Genomic DNA, 26,302 nt, shown 5'->3' on the forward strand with positions numbered 1-26,302 from the left:
TAGCTTTCTATTTTCTTTTTAAAGTCTTTTAAAAGTCCACTTTACATGTTTATTTTCCCAGCTTTTATGGTCACATTGATTTATACATAAAGTTATCGTTCTTAGCGGTTACGCAAACCACTTGTGCAAACTTGCTTCGACAGCCATTATCATATTGCCATGGTTACAGCCTTATCACCATTTAACCTCGCATTTCATTACTAACCAAATCCAATGCTGGCCTTACTTCCAGTTTAGGAAAAGAAAGCCCAAATTAACAAGTTTTATTTCCCTTTTCAGGCCATCGCTGCATGGGCAGGTTTGCTGGGTTTGCTCCTGTGCACGGGTGCGGTTCCTTGCGGCGGTGCTGAGGGGATGCTTGTGTAGGAGAAGGCTTCCTGGAAGCAGCGCCAGTGCTAATATCACCTTGCTGCCGCGGTGCAATTAAGAGGCATTAATTTTCCCTCAGTCAGTTGTGTAATTGCGCTGCAGGGCCTTCTGAATACTGCGTGTAAATGAGTCCGCAATTGGAACTAATGAAGGTTAAAACCCTCTTGCATGACTTTATGATCAAATTAGTTCCTTTGGCCCAGAAAACAGCTGCGGTAGCAACACGCTCTGCATTAGGAACAAGACCACAGGTTAACTCTGTGCTACTCAGCGCCGGCCTTACAAAGGTACCTCCATCCAAAGAGTCAGCACTTCAAAACCAAAAGGCTGCTCCGCTCCAGGGTACCGCAGCGAGGCACGCCGTGGTTTTCCCCCAAAAATGAGCCTGGCTGTGCAGACGCTGCTACGGCTGCTATGGCTGTCTGCCCCGGCTGTGCCAGCAAGCGACAGGGCTGTGGGCATCCCAACCCTGCTGCGTCCAACCAGGGAGAGTCCTGCCCTCTGGTGTGCACTGCTGCAGTGGATGCACAAGGCCTCAGGATGCAAAGCACATGAAGTCCCTCTGGTCTTCATGCTTTTGGGGCAATTAGAAGGTGGGTGGATATAGGAAATAGCTGCCCAAGTCCTCTGGCTGCAGCGGGAAGTGGAGCAGTGCTGAGTGAGGCTACGGCTGCCTGTGCTGGCAGCGATCAGGGCTCTGGGATGCCTGTGGCCGCCATCTCCTGCATTGGCACCTCTGGGTACAACGTGGTGCTGCCTGTGCTTCTGCGTCCAGCATGCGTGGGGTGCCCGCCCTGTTATTTGAGCACCCATCCTGAGAGATTGTCAAGCTCTCCCTGGCTCTGCCCCAGTGGGCAAGTTTGCTGCGGCCTGCCCTTGCTGCCCTAACCAGCAATAGGACTAGAGATAACCGGAGATAGGACTAGAGATAATCAGTGATAGGACTAGAGGGAATGGCCTCAAGTTGCACCAGGGGAGGTTCAGGCTGGCAATGAGGAGACATTTCTCCTCAGAAAGAGCAGGCAGGCATTGGAAGGGGTTGCCCAGGGAGGTGGTGGGGTCAACGTCCCTGGGGGTGTTCAAGGAAAGGTTGGACGTGGTGCTTAGGGACATGGTTCAGTGGGTGATGGTGGTGGTAGGGGATGGTTGGAGCAAGTAACTTGGAGGGCTTTTTCAACCTTTATGATTCTGTGATTCTATGAGGCTGAGCCCCCCAGTGGGGCTCCTGGGTGCCTCCACGAAGCCCACGAGGGCACCGCAGCCTCATCCTCAGCCCACCCCTGGCGCAGCGAGGACCACTGGGTACCCCGCGGTGCCCGCGCAACCCGGCCGCCATTTCACGACCCAGCTGCCGGGGGGCGACCAGGGGGCTCGGGCGCGCCCCCCACACCCCCGTTTTTCTCCCTCCCCACCAGGGGGCGCCATCTCCGCGGCGGCCGCGGTGCCGCGCCTTGGCCAATCGGCGGGCGCGCCGCCGGCCGGCCCCGCCCCTCTTTGTTGCGGCCACCAATGGTGGCGGCCCGGGGGCGGCGGCGGCCAGCGCGGGACCGGCGGCGGCGGCGGCGGCATGGGGCGGCCGCGGCGGCAGCAGCGGGCGGGGGGGCGGCGGCCGCCGGCGGGGCCGCTGCGGGGCATGGCCGCGGCTCCATGACGGGCACGGCGGGCGGAGGAGGAGGAGGAGGAGGAGGAGGAGGGCGACGCCGGGCGGCCCCGGCTGCAGCGGCGGCGGCGGGCGGGGGCCGTTCCCGGAGCGCACAGCCGCGGGCGGAGGGCGGCGGTGGTGGTGGCAGCGGCAGCGGCGGCTCGGAGGAGGAGGAGGCGTCGCGGGAGGGCGGCGTGCTGTTCCTCGTCAACCGCAGCGGCTTCCCGCTGGACGGGCAGACGTGGGAGCGCATGTGGGGCCACGTGGAGCGGGTGCACCCCGACGGCAGCGCCGTGGCCGCGGCCATCCGCAGCGCCGCCAGGCTGGCCCGGGTAAGGGCACCCCCCCCCAAGCCGTCCCCGGGGTTAATTAGCGCTCATTAGCCGGCCTCGGGGCGGTGGAGGAGAAGGGGGGGGGTCTGGCTGGGAGCGGGGCGAGTGGTGGCTGCGGGAATCTGCCCGCTCCGTGGCTGCGGTGCTGCTCCGGCCTTAATTACCCTGGGGGTTAATTGCGGTGAGTTGAGCCTCTGGGGGCTCTGCTCCGCCGGCTTCACGCTGCCAGGTAGTGCAGGACCTGGAGCACAGCAGGCAGATGCCGTCCTGCTCACTAGCGAGGCACGGAGGGGTTGGAGCAGTTTCACTGCCCATACAAGAGTGTTCCCATCCACGGGATGCTCTCCAGCCCCACTGTGATTACATCGGCCTCACGCTCTGCGGTAGCTCTGCTGTCTCCGGAGGCATCACGGCTTAGAAATCACAGGGTCAGGGTCTTCCATCAGTCTCTGAATTTCCCTTGCTGGGTTGATGCACGCCCTGCAGTGCTGTGCTGGCATTTCAGTCATCCTGCTGTGTGCTGGGATGTGTACCCCCTCGTGTCCGAGCTGTGCCAGCATCGCCCTGCATCTCTCGTGCATAGCTTCACTGTGCTGGTTTTTGGGTGCCTGGGGTCTGTGCTGAGGCTGCACCCAAAATACCTGTGTGTTAGGAGGCGCTGAGCAGCAGGCAGCGTGCCACCAGCCCGGTGCTGTCAGCGTGCAGCAGGGAGTTGCTCTCGGTGCAGCACCTCGGGGCTCCTGAGGACTTGCTGGGCAATGCAAGGCAACAAAGCCTCCTGCAGTGTGACAACCCCAGCAGGGTTTTGCCTGGCCTGGGGCTCTCCATGGCCATAGGATGGGGAAAAAGCCCAGGAGTTGCTACATCTGGAAGCTTTAATTCACTTTATTTAACTACTTGCACTCCTGAAACTTGGGCTGTGCCTGGTATGTGTAGTACAGCTCTGCCTTAGTGCCAAGAGTGACGGGCGAATAATTCACCCAAACCAAAGACATTGGGGCTGGAAGGAGCTTGTGAAACTGAGAAATTGCCTCTAATGAAGAGCTTATGCGTGGAAATTGGGATTAAGGGACGTTAATGAGCCTTACCCGTAACTTACGCTTGGAGTGACTGCAGGCCCGTCTGCGCACGCTGCCGTGTCTCTCTCATGGTGCTGAGGGTGATAACAGCACGCTGCAGACCTGGCCATCTGTCTGCCTTCCATTTAAAATACGTTTCTGTATGCCAGCAGTGTAAGAATCTCTATTTTCTTCCCTTACTGAGGCCTGTTTACAATTTGACTGGAGTAACTAGCTGAATGCTGGCTTGTGATCTCCTTGGGGGGACGGATGCTCGCTCCCCCAAAACAACAAACGCACAAAATCCCTTGCTCGTAGTGGAGGTGGGAGCCTGGATGGGAAAGTGTGTAACAGAGACGGCTCCAGACTGTTCAGCCTCGCTTTTTTTGTCTGTAATCGTTGGCTTGGAGTGCCTTTAGAGCTGTGATGTTTTGCTTTATAACCCTTAGGGCTGATCTGCCCTGTTCCTGGAGCAGCATGGGGCTGAGCTGTGGCTGTGGTGGTGTCGTGGCCCCACGTGGGTTGTGTGCTTCCCTCCGTGTGTTGTATTGTGCCTGCCATGGGCACTGCTTTCTCAATTTGGGTTGGCATTAATATTTAAGCAAACCATTCCCTTGATTGTGTTTGTGAGAATTGTGTTAACTTTTAGCAGGACTTTCCCCCTCAGGCACCACTGCCTGTTTTAGCACGTGCTGACCCCTTTTTTTGCAGACACCCCCTTAAAATAAGGGGGATTATGACAAAGAGCTGTCCCTTTCTTGCGTGGTTGCAGGCTGAGGAGCCACGTAGCTATGGGGATTAAATATGGATTGAGTGCCAGGCTTCTTATGGTGCTTAGGCACAAGCAGATGTCTTAGGGGATTTTTGAAAAATCCCATTATGGTGCCAGTTTATATCTTTAAGTGTCGTAATATCATTAAATATCTGGGTCCCAGGTGGTCTCCAAGGTACCCCGCGACCCCTGCCCAGCAAGCGGGCTGTCGATAAGCAGCAGATGGAAAGTTACACAGCCCAGGATCCTTGTCTCCTCTTATCTTTATCTCCTGCTAGAGGAAAACAAAGATTAGGCTTGAAATGAATCCTCGGGTGAGGGATGATGACAAAGGCAGCCCTGGGACTCTGCTCCTCTGAAGCGCCCTAAGCTAGAGAGGGGGGAGGAAAAATGTAAACCATTTGCCTCCTGCCCTAATCTGCCTGTCCCTCTAGGGAGGTGTTGGAGGGACATCGCTGGCAGCTGTGATGGGGTCCCCTTGCTGCAGCAGGGACGGGGCTCGCCCCGGTGCACAGGCATTTGCTGTCACAAGTGGGATGGTTTTGCCTGATGCCTGAGTTCACTTTGGGCTGGAGCCATCTGTGCCGCCGCGTGGTATCGCGTGAAGCGCCTGCCTCTGTCAGAGCAAATCGCTCATCCTCTCCACGGGGAGCGGTGGCTGTCTAACCTCTTTATTTCTATTTATTTTATTTTTTCGTTTGTCCAGCCCTCGGTGCCGCCGGTGCCAAACTACAAGCTCTCCATGTCGATCCCGGAATGGCTCCAGGCAATACAGACCTACATGAAGATGCTGCAGTATCCTTCTTGAGCACGTGGCCTCTGGGGAGAAGGCTGGCTTGGGCCTCGTGAATTAACGGGGTTTACTGAAGCACTCGGGCTTGGGATCATTTGGGGTAAAAGGACTTATCTCGGCACAGCTGAAGATTTCTGGTGGTACCCGCAGCCCGGAGCTTGTCACAGCAATCCTGTGGGCTGCGTAATTAACTTTAAATGATACTGAAGAATTTTGCTGTGGTGACACTGGTGAGAACAGAAATGCTCGTTTTGTAGTTGGTGTATGAGGATGTTATGATCAGATCATGATGCCTGGAGAAATAGTATGGCAAATATGGAAATAGTTGTGGCAAACCCTTTCTCCCTCAGCCCTGACGGCCCCGAAGGGCTCCCTGAGGCCTGCCTGCTTGCTCGGGACCGTCTGCTCTCTGGAGCCCGGGGGTGGGCAGCCTTGCCCGTAGCTCAGGGCCCTAATGAAGGAATCCTCCCCACAGGCCCTGCTTTCGGTCCCTTTCTGATGCGGTCCTGAGCCACAGGAAGGCAGGGGCAGCGGGAGGGAGGCCCTGAAGCAGTGCATGGCTGTGGCGATGTGCGTGTGGGGGAAGCGGCGGAGTTGAGGAACGAATGTGAGGTCCTGGTAAGGATTAGGAAAGGATATGGGTGGCAGCTGGAAGAGCATCCGAAAATAGCGGGGCAGGCAGCAGCGGGGATCAAAGCCCCGTCAGGGGCTGGAGCCGCAGTGGGGAGGAGGCTGGGGCCAGCTGCGCTGTGGGGAGCGGCTGCTGTAGGGCCAGGCTCTGCTCTGCAGCCCTGCAGTGTTGCAGGGTGAGGGATTTGGGGTGTGTTTGTGGCGGGGAGGAGCAGGGCTGTGCCAGAGGGGAGGCCGTGTCATGCGGAGCCCAACAAATCGTTGTTGTTTTCCAGCGGTTTTGAAATCCTGTGCTCTGCTGTGGAGCAGAGACGAGCCTTAGGCGTTGGGTTTGGGTCTGTGTTCAAAAGAGCTTCAAAGGGTGCTGGGGAATGGGGTCTTGGCTTCCTTTGTGGCTAAAAGAGGCTGTGTGCTTTGTTCGGAGCGCTCTGGGGAAGGGCCTCCCGAATGGGGCTTTGAAGGCAGGAGGGAGGAAAGCCTTATTTCTGGGGAGCGCCGAGCTCCAACCGGGGCCAGTTCTGAACATCCTGATGCAAGCTGGAGCTTTATTTAGACCACGGTCACACAGCCAGCAGCTGTGCTACTCACCCCTTGCCAGGCAGCCTTTGTCTGCACGGAGTCGCCCCTTTCTGCCCTGGTATCAGCACTGCGATTTTGCTGGCGTGAGTGTTCTTGTGGCCGTGCTGGGGATCTGATTCAGCTGGAAAAACAGCCTAGCGAAAACAAGTGGCTGGTGCGATTTGGGTTTTATTTTATTTTTTTTAAGGGGGTGTTGTTTGTGTTGGACAGACCAGTTTCTGATTTATTGCATTGCTGCTTGAACAGCTCTGCTCGAAGAGCAGAGGAGAGGCTGCTCTTGGTGCTGCTGCACATCAGCTTGCATTTCTAGCCGAGCGGTGCTGAGCTTTAGCTGGCGGGTGGCTGTTTTCTGGCATCCTTTATGATGAACTTACGTGCTCGTAGCAGTAACTTATGTTCCTGGTTTGCATTTAGCTGGACATTTCCATTTTAAGTGCCCTGTATGTTTTAGGGAATGCTTTATATTTCCATATGTAAATGGCTGTATCTGCCGTGCTGCTTGTTTGCAGGTCCCGCGTGAGCTGCACGGCTGAGTGAGTTAAAAACTTAGGAAGGAAGCCAGCTCTTTGAAACAGTGAGTGGTGTTGATTGGTTCGAGTAGACTACAAATGCCTTCTCTCCCCTGAAGGGGGGAATTTTGTCAAGCTCTGATGTAACCCAGTCGTGAGTGGGAGCTGGAGGAAAAGAGAAGTCATAACACACCGATGCCAGATGTGTCATATCAGATGTGTCACTTTATTTTTTTGGCTGTTCAAGTTGCTTTCCTTTAACAGACAAAACACAGATACAATCACACAGGAACTCAGTTCTTCGAGATTAGGAAAAGCAGACCTCTAAGTGGGTAAGTGTCTCTGGAAGTGGCCTACTGTCCTACTCCCCATAAGCACAGAGGGCAGTCGGCTGGCATTGTGGTGTTGTGGCAGGCTGCCTGGCGCAGCCCAGGCTTTGCACGTCACTCAGCAGCGATGTGGGAGCTGCAAAGCTTGAGTGTACAGAGTTCGAAAAACTCAATTCTTGCTTGTCGGTGTTGTTTTGGGGGTACTGTACTGTTTTTATGGGAAAAGTGCAAGTCCTGATGTTCTGATTGCACTACAATGCCCTTTACTGATGGTAAGAAGAGATCAACTGTGCAAAATACTGCAGAAATCTTGGCATTGTCTTGGGCTCAGTCGCTTCCCCTGGAGGATCACAAGGAATAGTTCAAGTCGTGGTCTTGCTGCTCCTCGTGCCATTCCTTCCATCTGGCTGACTCCTGCTCTGGGTGACACGGAATTGTGCAATACGAATGTGAACATGTGCACAGGGAGCGTGACGACAGGGAGTTGGGATCCCTTACATGTAAGAACTGTAATTATGACAGCTCTTTAAGAAGACTCAGTAAGTTGGCAGATTAGGGTGGGAAGTGATATTGACAACATTGTGCTTTTAGTTAGGGCAAAATTTAGATAAGCAGAATGTATTGACTTCTGTGGGCTGGCCCGTCTAGCTCTCCCGAGCTGTCTGTCACTAATTTAATGGTCCCTTGCTATAAATTCCAGTTCCCATCATAGCTCTAGACTTGAGGTTTTCATCTTGCTGACAGCAATTTTTACCACTTCCTTTCTCTATGCAATTTTACTGTACTGGTGGAACTAGTTTAGAGGAAACCCTGTGCTTTGAATAAATTGAGGGCTTTATACAAGCTTAAACCAATTTTCAGGTTGGTCATTCATGTTTAAATTTGTCTCATTACTTTTTCACAAGGAAGTGGAGGATGAGAGTGAGCTCACTGCTTGAAAGGCCCATGTTTTCTGTGTTGGGCTTGATGAAAGTCTGGTTTATGAGGACAGTGCTTTTTGCTGAAAGTGAACCAGTGGTGCTCCCAGCTGGGGGTGTAATCATGGCTTTGGATCCCCTTCTAAGTGGTTTCATTTCCTCTGCTTACCTGCCTTTATTGTTTGTGGCTTGGGCACTTTGTATTTGGCTTCTCTCCTTGTTGTCTTGCTTCTGAGCAACCTAGTTAGTGGTGATGGGGCTTCTGGAGAGCTACAGCTAGCGTCACTGGAAATGGCCAGCCTCCTAGGGCTGGCTGCTGCCCGCTTGCTGACCATATTCGCCCCTATTTGGTGTATGTTGGACTCACACAGCATTAGGTCCTAACCCTGTGTTGGTTTGCTCCAGCTGCAGGTATTTCCTCCTGCAGTTGTCCTAGGCAATTGGTTCACCTGCTGCCAGGCCAGTTTTCATCAGAGTTCAACAATCACCCATACCTACAAGATTTTTATTTTTTTTCCTCCTGGGAGGCTTGTTCTGTTTCACAGGAGCCCTGAGCTGTGTCTCTGGGCTGCTTCCTTTGTCCTCAGCTGGCGCCTGGTGGACATGCCGTACGCTGGAGGAGCTCGTCTGGAAGATGCTTCGTGACTTCCAGCGCGGTAACAACGGGCCCCTTGTGCTGAGGCAACAAGCAGTGCTTTGAGGAGGCTGCTGTGGTGTGAGTGGCCTTGCTCGCTGCTGAGGGGCAGGAGATGTGTGGGGCAGGAGGCAGGAGCGCTGTTTCTCGCCTCAGATGAGGGGAGAGCCACACTGGGATTGCTGGTGTCCCTCCAAACCTGGTGCCAAGCTCCCCTCTTGCTGTGCATCGCCCCTGGCGTGCAGGATCCCCTGCTTGCTGGTGAGCTAATGCAGGAGCCTGCTGGCAAAGCAAAGCTTGTGTTTGCAAGTTGATCTGGCAAGGTGCTGCGTGCTGTTGGCTCCCACCGACTCCTAGAAGTTGAGGCTGTTCCCAGAGCCGTGATTTATGGGTGCGAAGCGTGTTTATTTCATGTTACGAAGGCTCGGGCTAGTGACAGTGTTACAAGGCCTTTGGCAGCCTGTCTTCCCGAAAGCTGGACACAAAGAAGTTGAACACTAGGTGGAAACGATTAATATTTATGAATTCATGCGAAAGTTTCCTGAAGCATATTAATGAGCATTTCTGTTATGGAGGGCGGGCTAGATATTATGGAGATTTACTGTCAGCGTTGGCATCGTGCATGCAAATAAAGATGCGTGGCTGGGCTTAGGAAGGAGAGCATAAACTGCTTATAGGAACTCAGAGCATTAAGGAACTCGCAGCTAAGTGACACGAGCTTGACATAACTCAGTATTAAAAATCTCCTGGGAAAAAGTTGGTTAGCTATCAGCTGGCATCTAGGCTAGCATCTTGGCTTGCCTGGGTTTGCTGTACCTGCACAAAAGGTTTGCAGGTTCAGGAGTGCTTTGCTAGGAGGTCTCCTGACCCATGACACTGTTCTTGGCATAGGCTTTGTGATGTGTGCTTTCCTATGGGGCAGGTAAAGGGCAGCGTGTAGAGGAGGAATTTGAGGAATTGCAGCCTGGAACCTGGAGGTTTCACATCTCTTTTTGCTTCGTTTGGGAAGAATAAAGCTGCCAGGAGCTTCTGAAAAATTAAGGAGAGGGAGCTTTCATGGGCCTCATGCAACATCATTGTGTTAGTTCCCAGCTACCCATCAGGTGAGATGGAGCAGTAATGTGGAACCTGTTCAGATAACTGGAAGGACTCAAATACAAATCCCACAAACAAACCCTGCTCAGAAAAGCAATCGAAGAGCCTGATGCTGTTTCTTTTTATTTTTTTTTCCCCTTCCTTCATTAACACGTTTATGTAGCCTTTCTGGTCACAATTGATACCCGAGTGTGGTAACAATTCAGGAGTGAAATCAGGTGAAGCCAAGGCAGAGAGCACTTGTAATGAGTCATTGTTGAAGTGAGCCGGGTGCAGTGGAGTTAGTTCCAGGTGACTTAGCTGACAAGCAGCCTCCAAACCATTTCTGCTTCAGGTGGAGAATGTGGGCAGGATGGATGCTTACGTTGGAAGCAGGACGGCAAAGGTAGCAGCCTCCTTGGAGGAGGGGAAAGAAAAGGGGTGTGGGTGGGAAGGAGGTCTAGGGACTTCCAATTTATCTGCAATTTTGGGAGAAATGCTCGAGCAAATAATCAAGTGTCTGGAACGTAACAAGGTGGTAAGTAACAAGCAACGTGAATTTAATCTGACGTGGTTTGTTTCTGATAGTTCCCCTCTGTGAGAGCATCGGAGCTGTTGTGTGGAAGGGATAACTCTTCGCTTCAGTCTGGCCTTTGGCAGCCTCCAGATAAGGCCGAGACATCCAGTCTAAATGAAACTCTTGGGACATAAGGACTCAGCCTGGTGCAAAGCTGGGCCTGGAAAGTGTTACTAACCAACATCTCATTCCTGGTCTAGCAGAGCAGTTGAGGTTTGCAGTATCTATCCCAGTTCAATGGTTTTTTTCATTAATGGCACAGATATGGCTGTTTACTCCTGTGCTTTGTGCCCCAAGCTGGACAAGGCTTTGCAAGGTGGAATTAGGCTTCGGAGTGATCTTGGAGAGCAAGAGAGGTGGACTGGGAGTTAACAGTGCTGGTTTGGTTGCAAAAATACATGCAAAGCTGGATTCAGAAGGTAGACAGTGTTTGCACTGGTGTGGTGAGCTCAGGTGAAGGGTCGTGTGCGAGTCAGTTGAAGAGAGTCTAAAAGGGAAAAAAGCAACAAACATTGCCCCAGGCCTAGAAAACGTGACCTGTGGGAAAGCTTGAGGGGGAGAGGGGTTTATCTAAAACAAAACCAAACCCTGTTTTTTCCTATGTTTGCAGAGAGGGCAGATTACAGCCTTCTGCATACACAAATGTGTGTTGCAAGAGGAGAGATAATAAATGGTCTCCTGCCCGCTGTGGATAGCAGAAATAGCTTCTGATTTAAATTGCGAAAATAAAGATTTAGTTTGAACGCGAGGGGACCTTCTTAGATGTGAGGTTAAGTATAGGATAGATTTAGTGGGAGCTTTGCAAGCCTTTGAGAAGCCAGTTAAAAGTAGGCTGGAAAATTATCGGCGAGGAGTGATTTAGATTTGGCTTATGCTACCTCGGTGGCTTAGGGATGCTCTGAAGGCCCTGGTCCCGATGCAAATGCAGTTTCTGAGGCTGTGGTTCGACTCGAGCTTGTTAGGAGCAGCAGGAAGGCTCTCGGTGGTTATTGAACTGGGTCATGCAAATAACCTCCGTGGCCTGTGTTGGAAACGCAAAGGAAAAAAGTGTTTGCTGGGTGTTCCCCGGGACTCCGGAGTATGTGCAAGGGTGGGGTGGCTGGATGCACAAGTCCTCAGGGCTCGGCTTAGCCCCCAGCCAGCTCTGTTTCTGTGCTCCATCAGCAATGAGCACCTCTTGCTCCATGGCATGGTCCCCAGAGAGAGGCTGGTTGAGCCCCTGAGTTAGGAGAGCTGCGGGGTGCCGTGGCCAGATCTGGGCAGCTGCAGGGGGCTGAGGAGGGTGGCCCCTGGGCCCTGGCCTTCCCTTCCAGTCCCTCCTTCCAGGGACGGCTGTGATTCCTGCTTCCTCATGCTTGGATGCTGGACAGGAGGACCTCCTGCGGTCCCTTCCAAGCTCTATTACCCTGTGATGCGATGTAAAGTAAAGGAGAGCTGCTGCTGGCCTCAGAGGGAGCGGCTGCTGTACATCAGTAGGACTTCTAAGCAAGCAAAATGCCTCTCATGTTCAATTTAAAGCTGCTTTAATAACCACGGAGCATCTCACAAAGCTGTACTTCAAACCCAGCGCAGACAGAGCCCATGTTAAATACAACTGAGTATTTAAATACCGCGAGTGTCGCTGCGACAGATGAGTTGGTACTAATTTGGCTGCTCGCTTAGGCCGATTACTTTGAAGGCTCCCTCCCTGGCTGTGAAGTCGCTGCTGTTTTATCCATGCTGACAGCACCTTGGCTTCATGGCAGCAGCGAGCTCGTGCAGGCGGGCGCTGGGAGACCTGATGCTGCTTGCCGTGATGCCGTGGTTACTCCAAGCCCAGTGTGAGCAGGGAAAGAGGTTTGGAAATTTAGTGGATCGCCTTGTTTGTGGATGCATCCTGTGCTGCACACACTTCCTGTGCTGGCGGGGAGGAGGCTCTGCAGCAGCTTCTGCCCGGCCAGCTCTGAGGAGCCCCTTGGTGTGCCCTCAACAGGGCTGCTGCTGCTTGCTCCAGTGGTGGGGCTTTTCTCACTGATGGTGGGCATGTAGGAGGCAGGCTGGCTCTAATTCGTCTTCTGTGTGGCAGGCAGAGTGTAAAGAGCAGCTGTTTACAAATGAAGAGATAATTTCCAGCTCGGATGAATTGGGTGCGGAATCACTGTGACAGGCAGTAATAACACTGGGGGCTGCGCCGCCGCTCGCGCTGCGTGCGGGGTTTGAAATGCATGGGATGTGTGCGTTGGGAAGGGGGAAAACAGATGAAAATATGCATCTTGAGCCATTAGTCATCTTCTCTAGTACAAATATTTCTATCTTTTAATGTTGTGTTTCCTCGAGAGCCGGGATCTCTACGAAAAGCTCTCCTCAGGGAAAGGATATGGTTAGAGGAGGCTTCAAAATAGAAGTCGTCCTTTGTTTGGGCTTTTTTTTGCTGAATATTTTACCTCTCTTTGTCTCCTTCCTACAATTTTTTAAAAACTCTGCAGGATTTGGGGATCTGCTGGCAGAATAGGGTAGGGTACCTTGTTGTTGATGGTGCAGTATCGCTCTGACCTCAGCTGAGATCAGATCGCTTGCTTCTCGTCACAGCGCTGCCCCTGTCAGATGAGGCTGCTCCAGAGACAGAGTCCAGGTTCCACTAAATTCTGTGGACTTGCCAAGATCTTGGGGATGCATAGTTTGCATTCCTGTAGGAAATCCTGCGTGAGAGGAGAGGAGCGGCAAGATGGTAACTCAGCTTGAAATGCCTGTGCTGACAGAGCTTTCTGCACAGCAGGCTTGGATAAAAATACATTAAATTCCTGCCTGCACCTATAGGCATTAGCTCAAATGGGCATTTGTAGCTTTCAAGGGATATCACAAAATTTCTATATCCTCTTTTATTTTATTTTATTTTTTTTTTTCTAATAGAAGAGAGCTGCATATTTTGAGAACTCAGCTAAATTTGGTCATGCTGTGGGAGCTTACATGATTGCCATCTTGCAGCTCAGCAGGGCTTTGTGTCACAGTCCAGAGCGATGCTCAGGGCCTTGCTGGGAGAGGCAGCGAGAACTGCTTTTCTCCAACCCATCTGCAGAGGCTTGGAAGGCGCTGGGATACCAAACACCCGTTTATTTTTTCAGTCATCCTGCAGAAATTAAGAGGGCTCTGGCAGTCACTGAAGAGGAGAATCAAGTTCACCAGCACTTGCTGAGATGAAAAATGGAGGTGTCTAGCTCTCAGAGTACAAGAGGATCCTTTGTTCCAACTGAAAAGACTAAAACCCTCTTGTTTCTGCACCAGGTTAATGGAGACAGCAAGAGAAATGACCAGGGAGTCCCTACCTATCAAATGCCTTGAAGCGGTTATCCTGGGGATGTATCCTTTTGTGTGTCTGTGGCTTTTTCCACTGCAGCACTGTTGAACGTATTGCCCTCCCTGGATGATGTTTGAGATGCTCACAGCCACAGGTGAGTGCAAGCAGCTCAGAGACTTTCCATGGGATTGACCAACACGTTGCTGAGGTGCCTAGGTGTGTCGGGAGGAGCTCAGAGGCTGCGTGCACGGTTCAGAAGCGTCAGCTGGCGTTATCCCCACTTTGCCTTCTGCCCGGGTAATCTGCATAATGTCAGGAGCTGACCCAAAGCGCCCAGATAAGCAGCTGTCTGTGCAATCCTTGCTTTCTTCTTTAGTCTTTTTTTTTTTTTTTTTTTTTTTTGCCAGCTATTGTTGGAGCTTGCTAACACCTGACAAATGTAGGTTCTGTGCTACATTTGTCTAATGTTTACATAACAAAGTCGTGTTGTGATTTTTTTCTCTGCAGTTGTACTTACTGCAGAAAAGTGCATAGTATAATTAACCATTGCATTAAGGTAAAGCTTAAATGCTTATTTCATACTCAAATCCAGAAAAGAACGCTTTCTATTTAGAGATGGGCTTGCTTCTTAATCCTTTTGTGCTCTTACTGGTAAATAAACTAACTTGCATCATCCCAAAACACCAGAGAAGGACGAGGCAGGACGACAGGAATAGTTTTCTACTGGATATGCCTCACAGCAGCTGATCAAGTTTGATTTAAGACAAAGAAAACCCAACCCAAAATAAACTCAAAAGCAGAACAGCTCCTCGAACGTCTCTGCTGTGTTTTGCTTGCTGCTGCTGCCCCCTCTTGTGGCAGCAGAAACCAGCAGAGCCTGTGCGTAGTGCCCTGTGTTGGCTGATGTGAGGGGGCAGCTGCTGGGGCTTGTGAGGAGCTTTCTGAGAGCTTCCCCCTGAAATTTGCTGCCTACAGATGACCTTTAACCTAAGAGTACTCTGGTTGGTTTAATAAGTTTTGACCATTTTACTTTTATTTGGGAAAAAAAAAAAAAAAGCTTTCTCAGGAAAGGTTTTCTTCTGCCTGTCTCAAGCCTGACTTCAGGATTTTTTGGGGGGCAAAATAGTTGAAGGTTCTGGATTATACTATTTAGTGGTGTCTGAAATTTCTTTTGATTTTTTTTTGTTTAAGCTTTGGATGAATATTTTTTTTTTTCTGCACAGTACTTTCAAAAATGTTTATGGAGAACTTTTAATTGAGATTACCTCCTGAGAAGCCTTAGGAAGGGGAGAGAATGGGACAGGCTTGTCTTTTCCCGTGACTACTTTGCTGTCTCGGAAGCCTGCTGTGTAGGAACAGGGGCCACCTGCTGGGGTGGTTATCTTTGTAACAGCATGATGTTCAGCTAGTTGATTTTTTTTTTTTTTTTTTCCTTTCTTAGCCATGAGATTTTGATCTTCAGCATCAGCCTCCAGATGCGGACATGGTGAGGCCAGCAGCTGTGACTTGCTTTCTGAGGTTGGGCAGCCAAGGCCATTGCATGTGCCTGAGCTGAGCATCCCTGTGCGTGTGTGGTAACCTCTGGCTTCCTTCTCTGTCCCCAGAAATAAGGTTCCGCTTGCAATTTGTGTGCTGGCAGGCTTTGCTGTGTTGCTTGGATACTGGGAAGAGCAAAGCCGGGTTGGGTGGGCCCTCGGCGTGAGCCTTCATTCAAAGGCCGCCTCGTACAGAGCAGCTTAGCAAGATGTCACTTTAATTGAGCAGCTTGCTGGCTCCTGCAATTGGCCTCTGCAGCCCGACTTCTTATAAAACACTTGGGTAATCCCTCTTGCTACAGAATTAAGTTTTGCATAATTGCCTTCGCGCTGGATCTTGAAGCATTTTTATCTGGCAGTGAGTTAAATACCGGGCGACCCTGCCTGCACGCACCGAGGGAGCAGCTGCTGTGAGGTTACCAAAACCTCACACAGATCCTACGGTATGACATTGATTGCAGCCCTCTGCACGGATCTCCTGCTCTGCTCTGCATGGCTGAACTGGCTCCATATCCTGCTGCTTCCGTGGCCTGCTCATCAGTGCCTAACCGGAGGCATTCCTCCTGCTGCCATCCCCAGGGTATTTTCTCGGTTGGGCTGTAAATCAGCCGGGTAATGATGCGTTCGCCGCATCCATTACGAGCGCCGATCGAAACTGCTTGTGCTCAAGAAAGGGAGTAGTAAACCGAAAGGTGCCAGGGGAATTTTATCCGTGCCGTATTCTTTATTAAAACGCAGAGAACAAAATATCAGGGGGTAAGAGGGAAGCACGGCTCCTCAGGGGATCTTGCAGTGCTGTCTGTGACAGATGAATATAACTCGCTCCCATTGACTGCTGTACACCTGTCCTGGTTCATGCGAGGTAACAGACCCGTAAAGTGTATTTATTAGACCTCCCCCTGCCCAGTAACATCATTAAAGGAGGAAGGGGAGAGCAGAAGTGTCTCAGGAGGAGAGATAATTTAATAGCTTCTGCACTAGGCCTTCTGCACATTTAATCAGTGGGTGATGTTTATTGCTGCTGGAGTCCTGGGCCCATCCTGTTCTTCCTGCCCAGCAGGCAAATTCCTGGGCTAGGCGTGAGCCCCTTCGGGAAGGGGCAGAGTTTTTCTGCGGTCACTGCAGGATGGCTGGAATATTGATGTCCTCTCTTTGCTTCCTGCCAGCTTGTCTATAGCTCGACCTGCTCACGAACTGAAATATGGACCAGGAGAGTCCTGCTGAGTAGCTGCTGTCCCTCTGGTAGCTCATCCCATCCAGATGTGGGCTTGGTGTAGCGCCCTGCCTTGCCATCAGCAGTCCCAAACCTGGGATCTCAGCGCTGCTGGAGCTTGTGAAAAATGCTGTCTGGCTCCAGGATGTGCTGTGAAGCTTCCCTGGGTGCTTGCCTCTGGCAGTTGGATGCCCTCTGACGTTGCTAGCAGTTGCTTAGCTGTTCTCAGAAACAGCTCCTCTCTGCTTGCTGAAGCCATATCTGATGTGTGAAGTGTGATGTTTGCTTTCTTCCTGTTCAACCTCCTTGCTCTAAGCTAGCAGCTTTGGTGTTGCAAGCCTAAATACAGCTGCCTCCTTTCACCTCTTGTCCTCTGAAGGGTGTGTGGAGCGCCTTACGGGGCGGCCTGCAAGGGCCTGGGGTCCTCTCACCCTTCCCTAGGTGAGAAAACCCTGAGGTTTTCTGTGCTCATTTTAACCAAAGTTGAGTGAAAAGGTCCTACTGGGTGGGCCAGTAGGACATGCAGCACTAAAACATCATCTTGTCCAAGTTAAATGGGGAGGATTTCAAGCACTGATTAGCGGCACAATGCGGATTCATCTGGTCAATACCAGATTAATCAGAAGGTCTGTTTTCACCTCTGGTTTGCGATGCAGAGTGGAAATTGTAGTGGGGACAGCTACCTGCATCCCCAGTGAGCGTCAGGAGTGATGCTGGGTGTTCCTGCAGCACTTGTGAGCCTGGCTACTGGGAGAGCTGGGCGCTTACACCCCTTAGGGCATCGGCGCTGGCTGGCAGGTCTGATTGACCCATCCATGTTGGCCCTTCTTTCTGAAAAAGGAATTAAATATACCAATTTGTTTTGAGATGCTGGGGGCTCTGCAACACCACTTTGCACTGACTTACTGACTTTTTTCCCCTTGTTCAGAGCTCGAAGGACAAGCTCTCAGGGCTGCTCCCCATGCCTGTGTCCCCTGGGTGTCTCCGCCAGTCTGTGTCCAAGTGCCATGGAGCACCATGTCCAGTCAGCGGCCCGGCTCCCCTGGCCTGCTTTTGGGGCCTGAGCACCTCTGACGTTGGTGTCTCGTGGTGCTGTGACACTTGCTCCTCTTGAAGGGCTGGCACCCTTGCCCCGTGTCCCCCTGCTGTGCTGGCTGCGTTTCCTCATGGCTGTGGGAGGCCGCTGGCAGCGAGCAGCCCGAGCCCAGCTCCCACAGAAGGCAGCTGCCAGCATGTCAGCCCTGTCAGCTGCTAGGGCCTGTCTCCAGAAATGTCCACGTTCAAAGCCCCAAGCCGGCATGAGGGAAGATCCTGCGTGTTAACAGAGCCGGGCTGGGTAACGCCAGCGGCCTCGCCCCCGAGCACGCTGTGTGCTTCAGGCCAAGCTCTGCCCTCGCTGCTTGGAGCCAAACGCCCAGCCAGCCTCTGGGGGTGTGCGAGCAGAGCTCATTCCTCTGAGAAGGTCCCTCCTGGTCATCTCTGAGGGGATCAGTGTCCCTCAGTGCCACTTTTGGGCTGTGTGGCCTAGCGGGCTGGGCCCTGGGATTCACAGCAGGGCCTGGGATCTGGAGGGCACCGAGGTTTTCGCTGCCCTCTCCCCCTGTGCTTGGTGTCAGCGCTGTGGCACATAATTTACTCCCCGACTCAGTCCCGCAGTTGCAGTCCCGGCTCAGAAATGCAATGACGGCTGTGGCATCGGCGTGTCCTTGCCTTTTGTTTGCCACAATACAGCTCTACTCGGGCAGAGCAGAAAGGGAAAGAAATAACAATGATAGACGGATGGAGGGGAAGATCTGACGTGCCTTTCCAGCCCGTGTGCTGTGTATTTCATCTCGGGTGGGGACTCTCATTAAGTAGTCGCTCGGCAGAAGCAACCTGTACCTAAAGGTTAATTTCCACAGCAGTTGTTGCTGGGTTGTTTGATGGTGGGTAATTTCCAGCCTCAAAAGAGTCTTTTACTCCTACCTAGTATTTAATGAGATTAAATTGCAACTCCTCCAAGACCTCGTGGCGGAAGTGTGTATGTGTGGCAGGTGGCCACGAAAGCTTTGTGTGGGCTTAATAGAAAGGCGCTCGGGGAGCAGAGAGAAAAAAACCCTTTCATAATGAAGGGGAAAAATAGTGGCGATGTTTGAAAGCTTCATAGGTGTTAATAAAAGATACTGCTTTTTCAGTCACACGGATTGATAAATACAATGGGCTTCCGTAGGAATCTGTCTGTAGGACAAAAATTACTCTAACGTGGCTTTGATGCACGCATGATGCTCCTTGGAAGGCCTGGGGCGAGGTGACCCTTCAGGCGAGGTGACTGGGATAAGTTTTGCGGCTGTTAGGGTAGTGCTGGGCCTGATCCTGACCTTGTGGTGTACTTAACATTTGCTTTGTTTGGTGAAGGTAGTCCTGCAAAGATCCAGCAAGACCGCCGAAGACACAAGGGAGGTTTTGTTCCCTGTTGGTGCAGTTAAGTTATTCTTTTTTTTTTTTTGGCTTTGGACAGAGGTGATCTCCTTGCGTTTGACTTCAGACTCAGTGGAGCTCATTCAGTGGCTCTTGTTTCACTCCAGTTCAAGAGCTTTTGGGGCACAAGGGAGCCGGGGGGGTGCTGGAGATCTCCATACCAGGCAGCTCCAGCGGGGACCGACACTAGTCCTTCATCCTTCAGGCTGTCCCGATGGCATCTCAGTGGCGCTGCCGAATTACCCTGCGGCTGTATTTCATCGTCAGACCCAGCGTGGGTTGGTGGGGTCTCCGCTGAGGGAGGGAAAGGCACCTGCTGTCCCTGGGGACTGGGAGGCCTTGGGGTGAGCGTCAGCTGTCCGGGATTAGCAGCAGGGAGCCACACGCAGCGTAGGCGCTGACGCACGCCCACGTGCCTGAGGGAATCTCGCTCCTCTTCCCCTCGCCAGCATCCCGAGGAAACCACCTGGACCGGCGCGTAGCTCCCGCCTGAGATCACACATCGCTGTTACAGGGCTTGGCCCCTGGCCACTTCACGTGGTGCCTGTGAAATGGCCAGCCAGCAATCCAGGGACAAATCTTGCTTTTCAGAAATGTTTGCTCCTGGCCGTTTATCTGTGCTTATTTGGAGAAAATAATTATCAAGCTGGGAGCTTTCTTCTCCATCATTTCAGCAATATGTCACGAGTGCAAAAGCCGGTCTTGTACACGGAGTTGCCAGACTGAAGGCCAGCCTGTAGACTCCAAGCCAGAAATGCAACCCCAGAAAGGATTCTGAGCTCTTTGTGCTGCAGGGATGTGTGAAAATGAGGATAAGTAAACAGCCTGAGTCATACCGAGCTCCGACATAAAAGGGAGGGATGTTCCCTTTGGGAAACAGAGGAGTTTGGTATTGGTGTCACATAAAGGAGTTCCCAAGGATCTGGGAGGATGGTCTCTGATCCAGCACGCTGAAATGAATGCTGGTACTGTTGTTGTTTTGTTTTCTCTTCCCCCCAAGCATGGCTGAGTCAGGCCCTTTCCGGCCTGAACAGTTGCATCCTATTCTCCGAGTGCTGAAAGGGGCTTTGGGCAGCATCAATTATTTCTGGGGCACAGTGAGTGTAAATTTGTGCTTATCAGCAGGCGGGGGGCCCTGTGGTTACCGCTGCTGGGTCTCTCCCAGCTGTAACTCTGTGTGCTCGCTTCTCAACCCCGTTGGTGCCTTGACTCGGCGCACGCCAGATACCTGACGAACGGGCAGCCCTCCGTGGAGCGATTCCCCATCAGCTTTAAAACCCACTTCTCAGGGAACTATTTTCATCACGTGGTGCTTGGGATTTACTGCAATGGCCGGTACGGCTCGCTGGGCATGAGCAGACGTTCCGATCTGATGGACAAACCTCTGACGTACCGAACTCTGAGCGACCTCATCTTTGAATTCGAAGACTCCTATAAAAAGTACTTGCATTCGGTCAAAAAGGTGAAGATCGGACTGTACGTCCCGCACGAGCCGCACAGCTTTCAGCCCATCGAGTGGAAGCAGCTGGTCCTTAATGTCTCCAAAATGATGCGCACAGAAGTCAGGAAGGAGCTGGAGAAGTTTGCCAGGGATATGAGAATGAAGGTAGGTCCTCGCCTCCGGGCTGCCGTGTCCCAGAGGTGGCTGTGCAGTCCCACAGAGGTCGGTCGTGCTCCCCGGGGGGCTCAAAAGGCAGGAGGGGAGCAAACCCCTGGCAGGATGGAGCTTCCCCACCAGCTGGTTGGACTGAAGAGCCTGGAGAAAGGCGGGGAGATGGGGCTGTGGGGTTTGGCTGCCCTTTGGGATGAGGGGTGTCCCTGAGCGTGCCTCTGGCGCGGGGCAGGAGCTGGCCGCAGCCACGGCGAGCGGGGATTTGGTGCCTTTCCAGCCTTCTGCTGGCAGCGGGAGCCGAGCAGGTGTGCTGCTAAGAATGGGGCTGGCTCTCGCCGAGAGGTATGCAGCACGGCCTCCGAGTTATTCTGGGTTCCTGGCCCCTGCCCTGCTGGCTCGTGGCTGGCAGCCCTCTGCCCGTTTGGCAGCAGCCCCTGTGTCCCGCTGCCACCTCTCCTGCCCCTCCGAGTAGCTCAGCAGGGTGAGAGGCGTGTGGTGACCCCCAGCCTCCACCTCTTGTACGTGTCCGACCCCAAGAGCTCCTGGAGGTGGCTGTCACAGGCTGATTTTAGTGCTTCTGGTAGAGGGCCCAGCTGTGATGTCTTTTTTTTTTTTTTTTTTTTAATTTTTTAACATTTAAGTGGGGACTGAGTTGCTGACACCAACCAATTCTTGCAAGGGGCCCTGGCACAGCTACCACGTGATAACTGCGTTGAGCTCCTCTTAACCTGGGGCAGGGTTTGCATAAACCCCAGGGGACTGAGGGCTCTTTGTGTGCCATCCACCCTACTGTCTGAGGCCCTTTGATTTTTCATTTTTTTTCTTTAGTGAATCATTGCCTTCATTGAGCGCATCTTCCTTCCCTCCCCCATCTCCCGCAGATTCTGAAACCCTCAAGTGCCCATTCTCCAGCGAAAGAGCGGTCCCGGGGGAAGTCGTTGTCCCCTCGCCGCAGGCAAGCCACCAGCCCGCAGAGACGAGCGTGCCGGAGGGACAAATCGTGAGTATTGCTGCACCAATGCTGCTGCCACCACTCGTGGGGCACAGGCTGAAGGCAACGATGCGTTATTGTACAGCACAGAGCTCGAGGCACGCTCACTGACACACATAGGAAAGCTGTACCAGGCATCTTGGTTGCCTGGGAGTCTCCAGAAGCCAGGAGTGCTGGTGTCCTGGTGTTTCTGTGACAGCCCCTCTGTGCAGTGCCTCCTCGGAGGCCCTGCTGACCTCTGGTTCAGCTCTGCAGGGTGTTGGAGGGCTGTGACAGTACAAATGGGGCTTTCACCTTCTTTTTTCTAGCTCTTAGTGCACTCTTGGGAGAAATGAACCTAGTTTGGGGTGCAGGAGAGCCTTACAGAGAGGCACGTAGTTTGATCCTGTTTAAGGGCGTTCAGATGTAGGCATTAGAAAGAGGAGAATACCTCTAGGAGAACATCTCCTGGTGGTGGTGGGCGCCCTGCTGTCAGCGTCCCTCTGCCAAGCTGGATTCCCCAGGATGAGCGTTGTTATCGGGCTGTGCTGCTGACGGAGGGGTTGTCACTGAGGACCGACAGACAGGGACTGGAACAAGCGAGCCTTTTCTTGCCGAAGCAGAAATACTGCTCCCATTGTATTCCTTCGCTTATCATCAGTTGAAAAACCAGACCACTTCCTTCGTGCGTCGCAGCTTCAGCTTTTCGCCGGGTGCTGAAGGATGGGCTAGGCTCACGCAATGCCTCTACATGGAGAAAAGTGAGCCTCCAGGCCACGGGCCTTGTACGGCCGCCAGCGATGCAGCCTGCCGCCCATACCTTACATTGGGAAGTCGGGTTCGAGCCGCGCTGCGTCGTGCCAGGAGGCTGACAGCTGTGAAAGCCCACACGTAACCCAGATCAGGCACATATTTGCCATCATTGCTTTTTAAATAGGCTCGCAGGCTCCTGCCTCAGCACTTATTTATTTATTTTCAAGTGGCTAACAAAGACGTTAGGCTAGCTTGCTAAAGATAACTTGGAGATACTTTAGCAGCAGGCTTTTATTTTTACTCCTGAATTCATACTGGGTCCATGATGCTGGGCTTTGGACGTCATCAGCACAACCCGACCTCCTTGTATAGCACCTGGATAATTATAGTCGTGGCAGGCCCTGCTCCTCCTTCACCTCCTTGCTGCTTTTGGAGGGATGGGATCACCTCTGGGGTTCTCAGAGGGCTGCTGTGGAATGCCCCGTGTCTCGAGGGGGAAACAGGACCCAAAGGCAGATTTATGGAGTTTTGCTGAAGTTTGGGCATGGTCATGAGACACCTCCCCCCCTTCCATTAGGGAAAGGAGGAAAGGAGCCACCCAATTAAAATTTAAAATTTGCAGTAGCTTATATGCAATTAGCACCAAAATGCTATTTTATAAGTAATAAAATAATACCCAGTCATATTTCTACACTAGTCCTGCCTCTGCAAATCTGCCTCTGCAAAAAAATGGGTGCACAGTGATAAATCTCAGCTGAGGGGAAAGACGAGAGGTGAAACTGGGTATTTTCTGCAGTGTATTGATGCATCCTTGAGAACCTAGCTGCTGCAGCAAGAGGCCTTTGTGTCACGCACAGAGGGAAGGACTCTGGGTAAGGCTGATGAGCTTGAGGCTGACTCTGAGCTGAACATCAGCCACGCTCATTGATGCTGCATTTGGTTTCTTCATGAATCTCTTATTTGCATGCTGTAATTACAGCTTTTTAGAGCATGCAGGGGAGGGGAGGGGAGAAGTGTTTTTTTTGCTCTAGCACGAGCTGGCAGGGGCTGAATAACGCGTTCGTTTGAGAGGCTTCACCTGCTGATGGCAAGCTGTTATTACAGCCTGCTTCTTGTCGACAATGAAATGGGATGGGCCTGCTGGGAAAAATCGCCCAGTGAAAAGCGTGCGAAAAGCCCCTGCTGGAGCAGGCACGGCTCCATTTCATCCTCAGTAAGGTGTTTGGAGGTGGCGGGGTTGGGAAATAGTGTCACATGGCGGCCTGCAGCAGTCTCTGCCCCTGAAAGTGTTTGTCAGATCTGTTTCCTTTTCATCTGATACTGAGGTTTTAACACGGTTGTGCTCTGGGTGTTGGCGTGACACTGCCCAGCTCTGGGATAACCAGAGGAGGCAGAACCATCCAGGCTTGCTTCAATTAAAGGGAGGGAAAGAGGGAGAGAGGTGTGGGAGGGGAAGAGGAAGTGTTAAGGGCTGGAAACCAGCTGTCTGAGGAGCTGGAGGAAAACACTGGATGACCAACTTGCTATTTTACTGCTCAGGCTTTAGCTGTGATTTCTGTGAGGACTTTGTAATTTAAAAAAAATATTACAAAGGACTTTGTAATTTTGTAAAAATTGGGAAATTTTTGCAGTAAATTGTCCCTGGTTCTGCACGTGCTCTCAGCTCCTGCGTGGCAGTGTTCAGCCCGTTGTTGAGCAGCGCCCTCTTCCCTCCTTTGCCCGCAGGCCCGCGGTGGTGGACAAGAAGGGAGACCTGGCCACGCTCAACGAGGTGGGCTACCAGCTCCGCATCTAACAAAGCCATAGGCTGGACAGAGAGAGGGCTTCCTTGGTGCTTCCCGCTGCACTTTACCTGCACTCCAGTGGAAGGAAAAAGGAATGGGACTATTTATTAACTCGTGGACATTGAAAATGGAAGTGTTACCTAGGAAATAGAATAGGGGGTGGATTTTTATTTTTATTTTGGTGGCAGTATTTATTTTCGTTCGACTCATGGAAAAGGCACCAGTGAGGAGAACCTCAAGTTGTTGGCCGGGATGCGAGGTTCTTTTCACTGTCTTGTGGGAGGTAATTCCAGGGGTATGCGAGTTTCTACAAGTAGAGTTTTGCTGTACAAGTGTTAATTGAGTTTGGACATTGTGCTGGGTAGTAGCTTTGGGACGACTACAAAATCAAACACGGTCTTAAGGTGTGCTGGGGTGCAGTGTTTAAAAAAATTCGCAGTATTAATATTTAATTCAGCAATAAAAACAAGCAGTGCAGAAGTGGCATGAGTTTTTAAATTGTCAACATTACCTCACTAAACTTAATAGATATGCAAAACTGTCAGTATTACTGTTTTGTAACGAATTTGTACCGTTTCCCAGCATTTCTGGTAGTATTGGAACAGCACTGGATGTGCTCTGCCACCTGTATTATTGTTTTGTGCATGTTGCTGAAGGATGTTAGGTAACAGTAATATGCAAGTGTGTTTTGAAACACTGACATCTTCAGAAAAAAATGAGTGTTTTTTTAAAACGACAGTAATTGAATAATGAATTTCTAAACTTTAATAATTTTTTATACTTTGTCACAAGCTTTTAGTCTTTCCAGACTACACTGCTGAAGCACAAAACCTAGAGATTGCTGTTTTGGAGAGACAAGTGTTCATGTACTAGTTTGTTTCTTGTGTATGTTCTTGGAATAATGGGAGAACTGTCAGAATTGCTAACCCGAGTCTTTCTGCTTTCCTTTCAACACTTGTATGCAACTTTGAACCTTGTCTTTGAAAGGCTGAGCAGGCTCAGACAGTGATGCCTTGACATCTTATATTAAGATCAGACATCACAGGCTGAAGTGAAGCTTCCACCGTCCTGCTGTAGGGAGTTTTTTGTATATGCACTGTAGTAACAGATGCTTAGTCAGAGCTGAATAAAGAAGCTTGTGTTGGAACAAATTCAGCAATAAAATCAACTGTATGTCTGAAATAACCGAGAATCGAGCTCACCTGCTTCCTCCCTCCTCTGTCCTTCCATGCGAAGATTGGGCCAAGGACCTGTGGTGGATGGCAGCATTCTCAAGCGGTGGGGTAAGGCTTTCCTTGGAGTCTGCCTTTTGCGTTAGTGAAGTTCTCTGGAAGCATTTGAGGGCTGCATTCCTGAAAATATTTCATTAGGTGCCTAAACAGAAACTGGACACTTCCAAAAGTCCAGCTCCTACCCGTTGTGCTGTGCTCCCAGATGATACTGCCGTGGGACTTGTGTACTGCCTCTGCTGGGTGCTTGCTTTCGTTGGAATGGCAGAGCAGACAGGGCAGCAACACAACAACAACGATGCTTAATCAAATTGAAGGATTTAAGCTCCCAGAACCCTTCTTGTCTCAGCCAAAAATGGAATGGGTACGGGAGGAGATGAGTGCACGTACACAAACCTTATTGCTCAGAGAAGTTAGTGAACCTCATCTACCCAGGGCAGGAAGACAACACTGAGACCCAGCAACCTTCTGCAACCAGGAAAAGGCTTTTCAATAGTCAGGCTTCACAAGGCCTAGAAAGGCTTTTCAAATGTATTATACTTCTTTATACAAGATGACTATCGATTACAGGGAGGCCTTTCTCATCCCTCTCACCCCAGCCTTTTTTGCTCCTGTGTTCACAACAGGATTTTTTTTGGGTTGGGAGTGAAGTTGAAGAGAGGGAGATTATTCTTTTGGTAGAAGTTCTTGTGTGATCTGACATCAGCTGCAGAGTTTGTTTCACACTTTGTGCTGCTCAGTGTCTTGTGACAGTTTTTTTCTTGTGTCCCTTAGATTTTTCATGGGTAAAACACTGTGGAAAGACTTACATGGTGATCAGCTGTATTCTATAGCATGAGGTTACCTAATATCTTGCAAGTTTTTCTATAAAACCATTGTTTACTTCAGCTTGAGTGACAGTGGTTGGTATATAGCTTTTGCCAGTGTTCAGAGCAATTTGAGTTATTTTTTCTTCACCTCTAACTTATACTGAAACTCTTTTATGCTATAGAGCTGTGTGACAAATTGCTTTTGGGGGTGGGTCTGGCTTTGAAGTTCAGCTGAAATATTCTCTAGGAACTTGCTTATGATGGCATTTGTCTTAATTGTGGTTCTAGTGACTTTAATTCCCTGCAACATCATCAAATACTGTAGAAAACATGCATGCTGCTCTCTTTTTCATTACTTGTATGCTTAGGCACAGTATAAGACTTCAATAAAAATATCACGGTAGTCTTTTTAATGATGTAGGGTTATTTTTTGTCTTGTCTAACACTGGCT

General features: G+C 51.3%; 1 protein-coding gene across 1 annotated transcript; it reads left to right on the top strand.

Moving 5' to 3' along the window:
- The first annotated feature begins 2,131 nt into the window (after positions 1 to 2,131).
- VASH2 (vasohibin 2) lies at positions 2,132 to 26,216 on the top strand. Its single transcript, XM_082756266.1, has 7 exons — positions 2,132 to 2,343; positions 4,880 to 4,968; positions 6,960 to 7,016; positions 13,477 to 13,551; positions 19,919 to 20,300; positions 21,188 to 21,306; positions 23,755 to 26,216. The coding sequence occupies exons 1-7, from the start codon at positions 2,263 to 2,265 to the stop codon at positions 23,822 to 23,824; spliced, it is 873 nt and encodes a 290-aa protein (XP_082612392.1). The 5' UTR covers positions 2,132 to 2,262; the 3' UTR covers positions 23,825 to 26,216.
- Positions 26,217 to 26,302: the final 86 nt, after the last annotated feature.

The sequence above is a fragment of the Aythya marila genome, assembly GCF_965140915.1.
Source record: "Aythya marila genome assembly, chromosome: 3".
Taxonomy (NCBI): Eukaryota; Metazoa; Chordata; class Aves; order Anseriformes; family Anatidae; genus Aythya; species Aythya marila.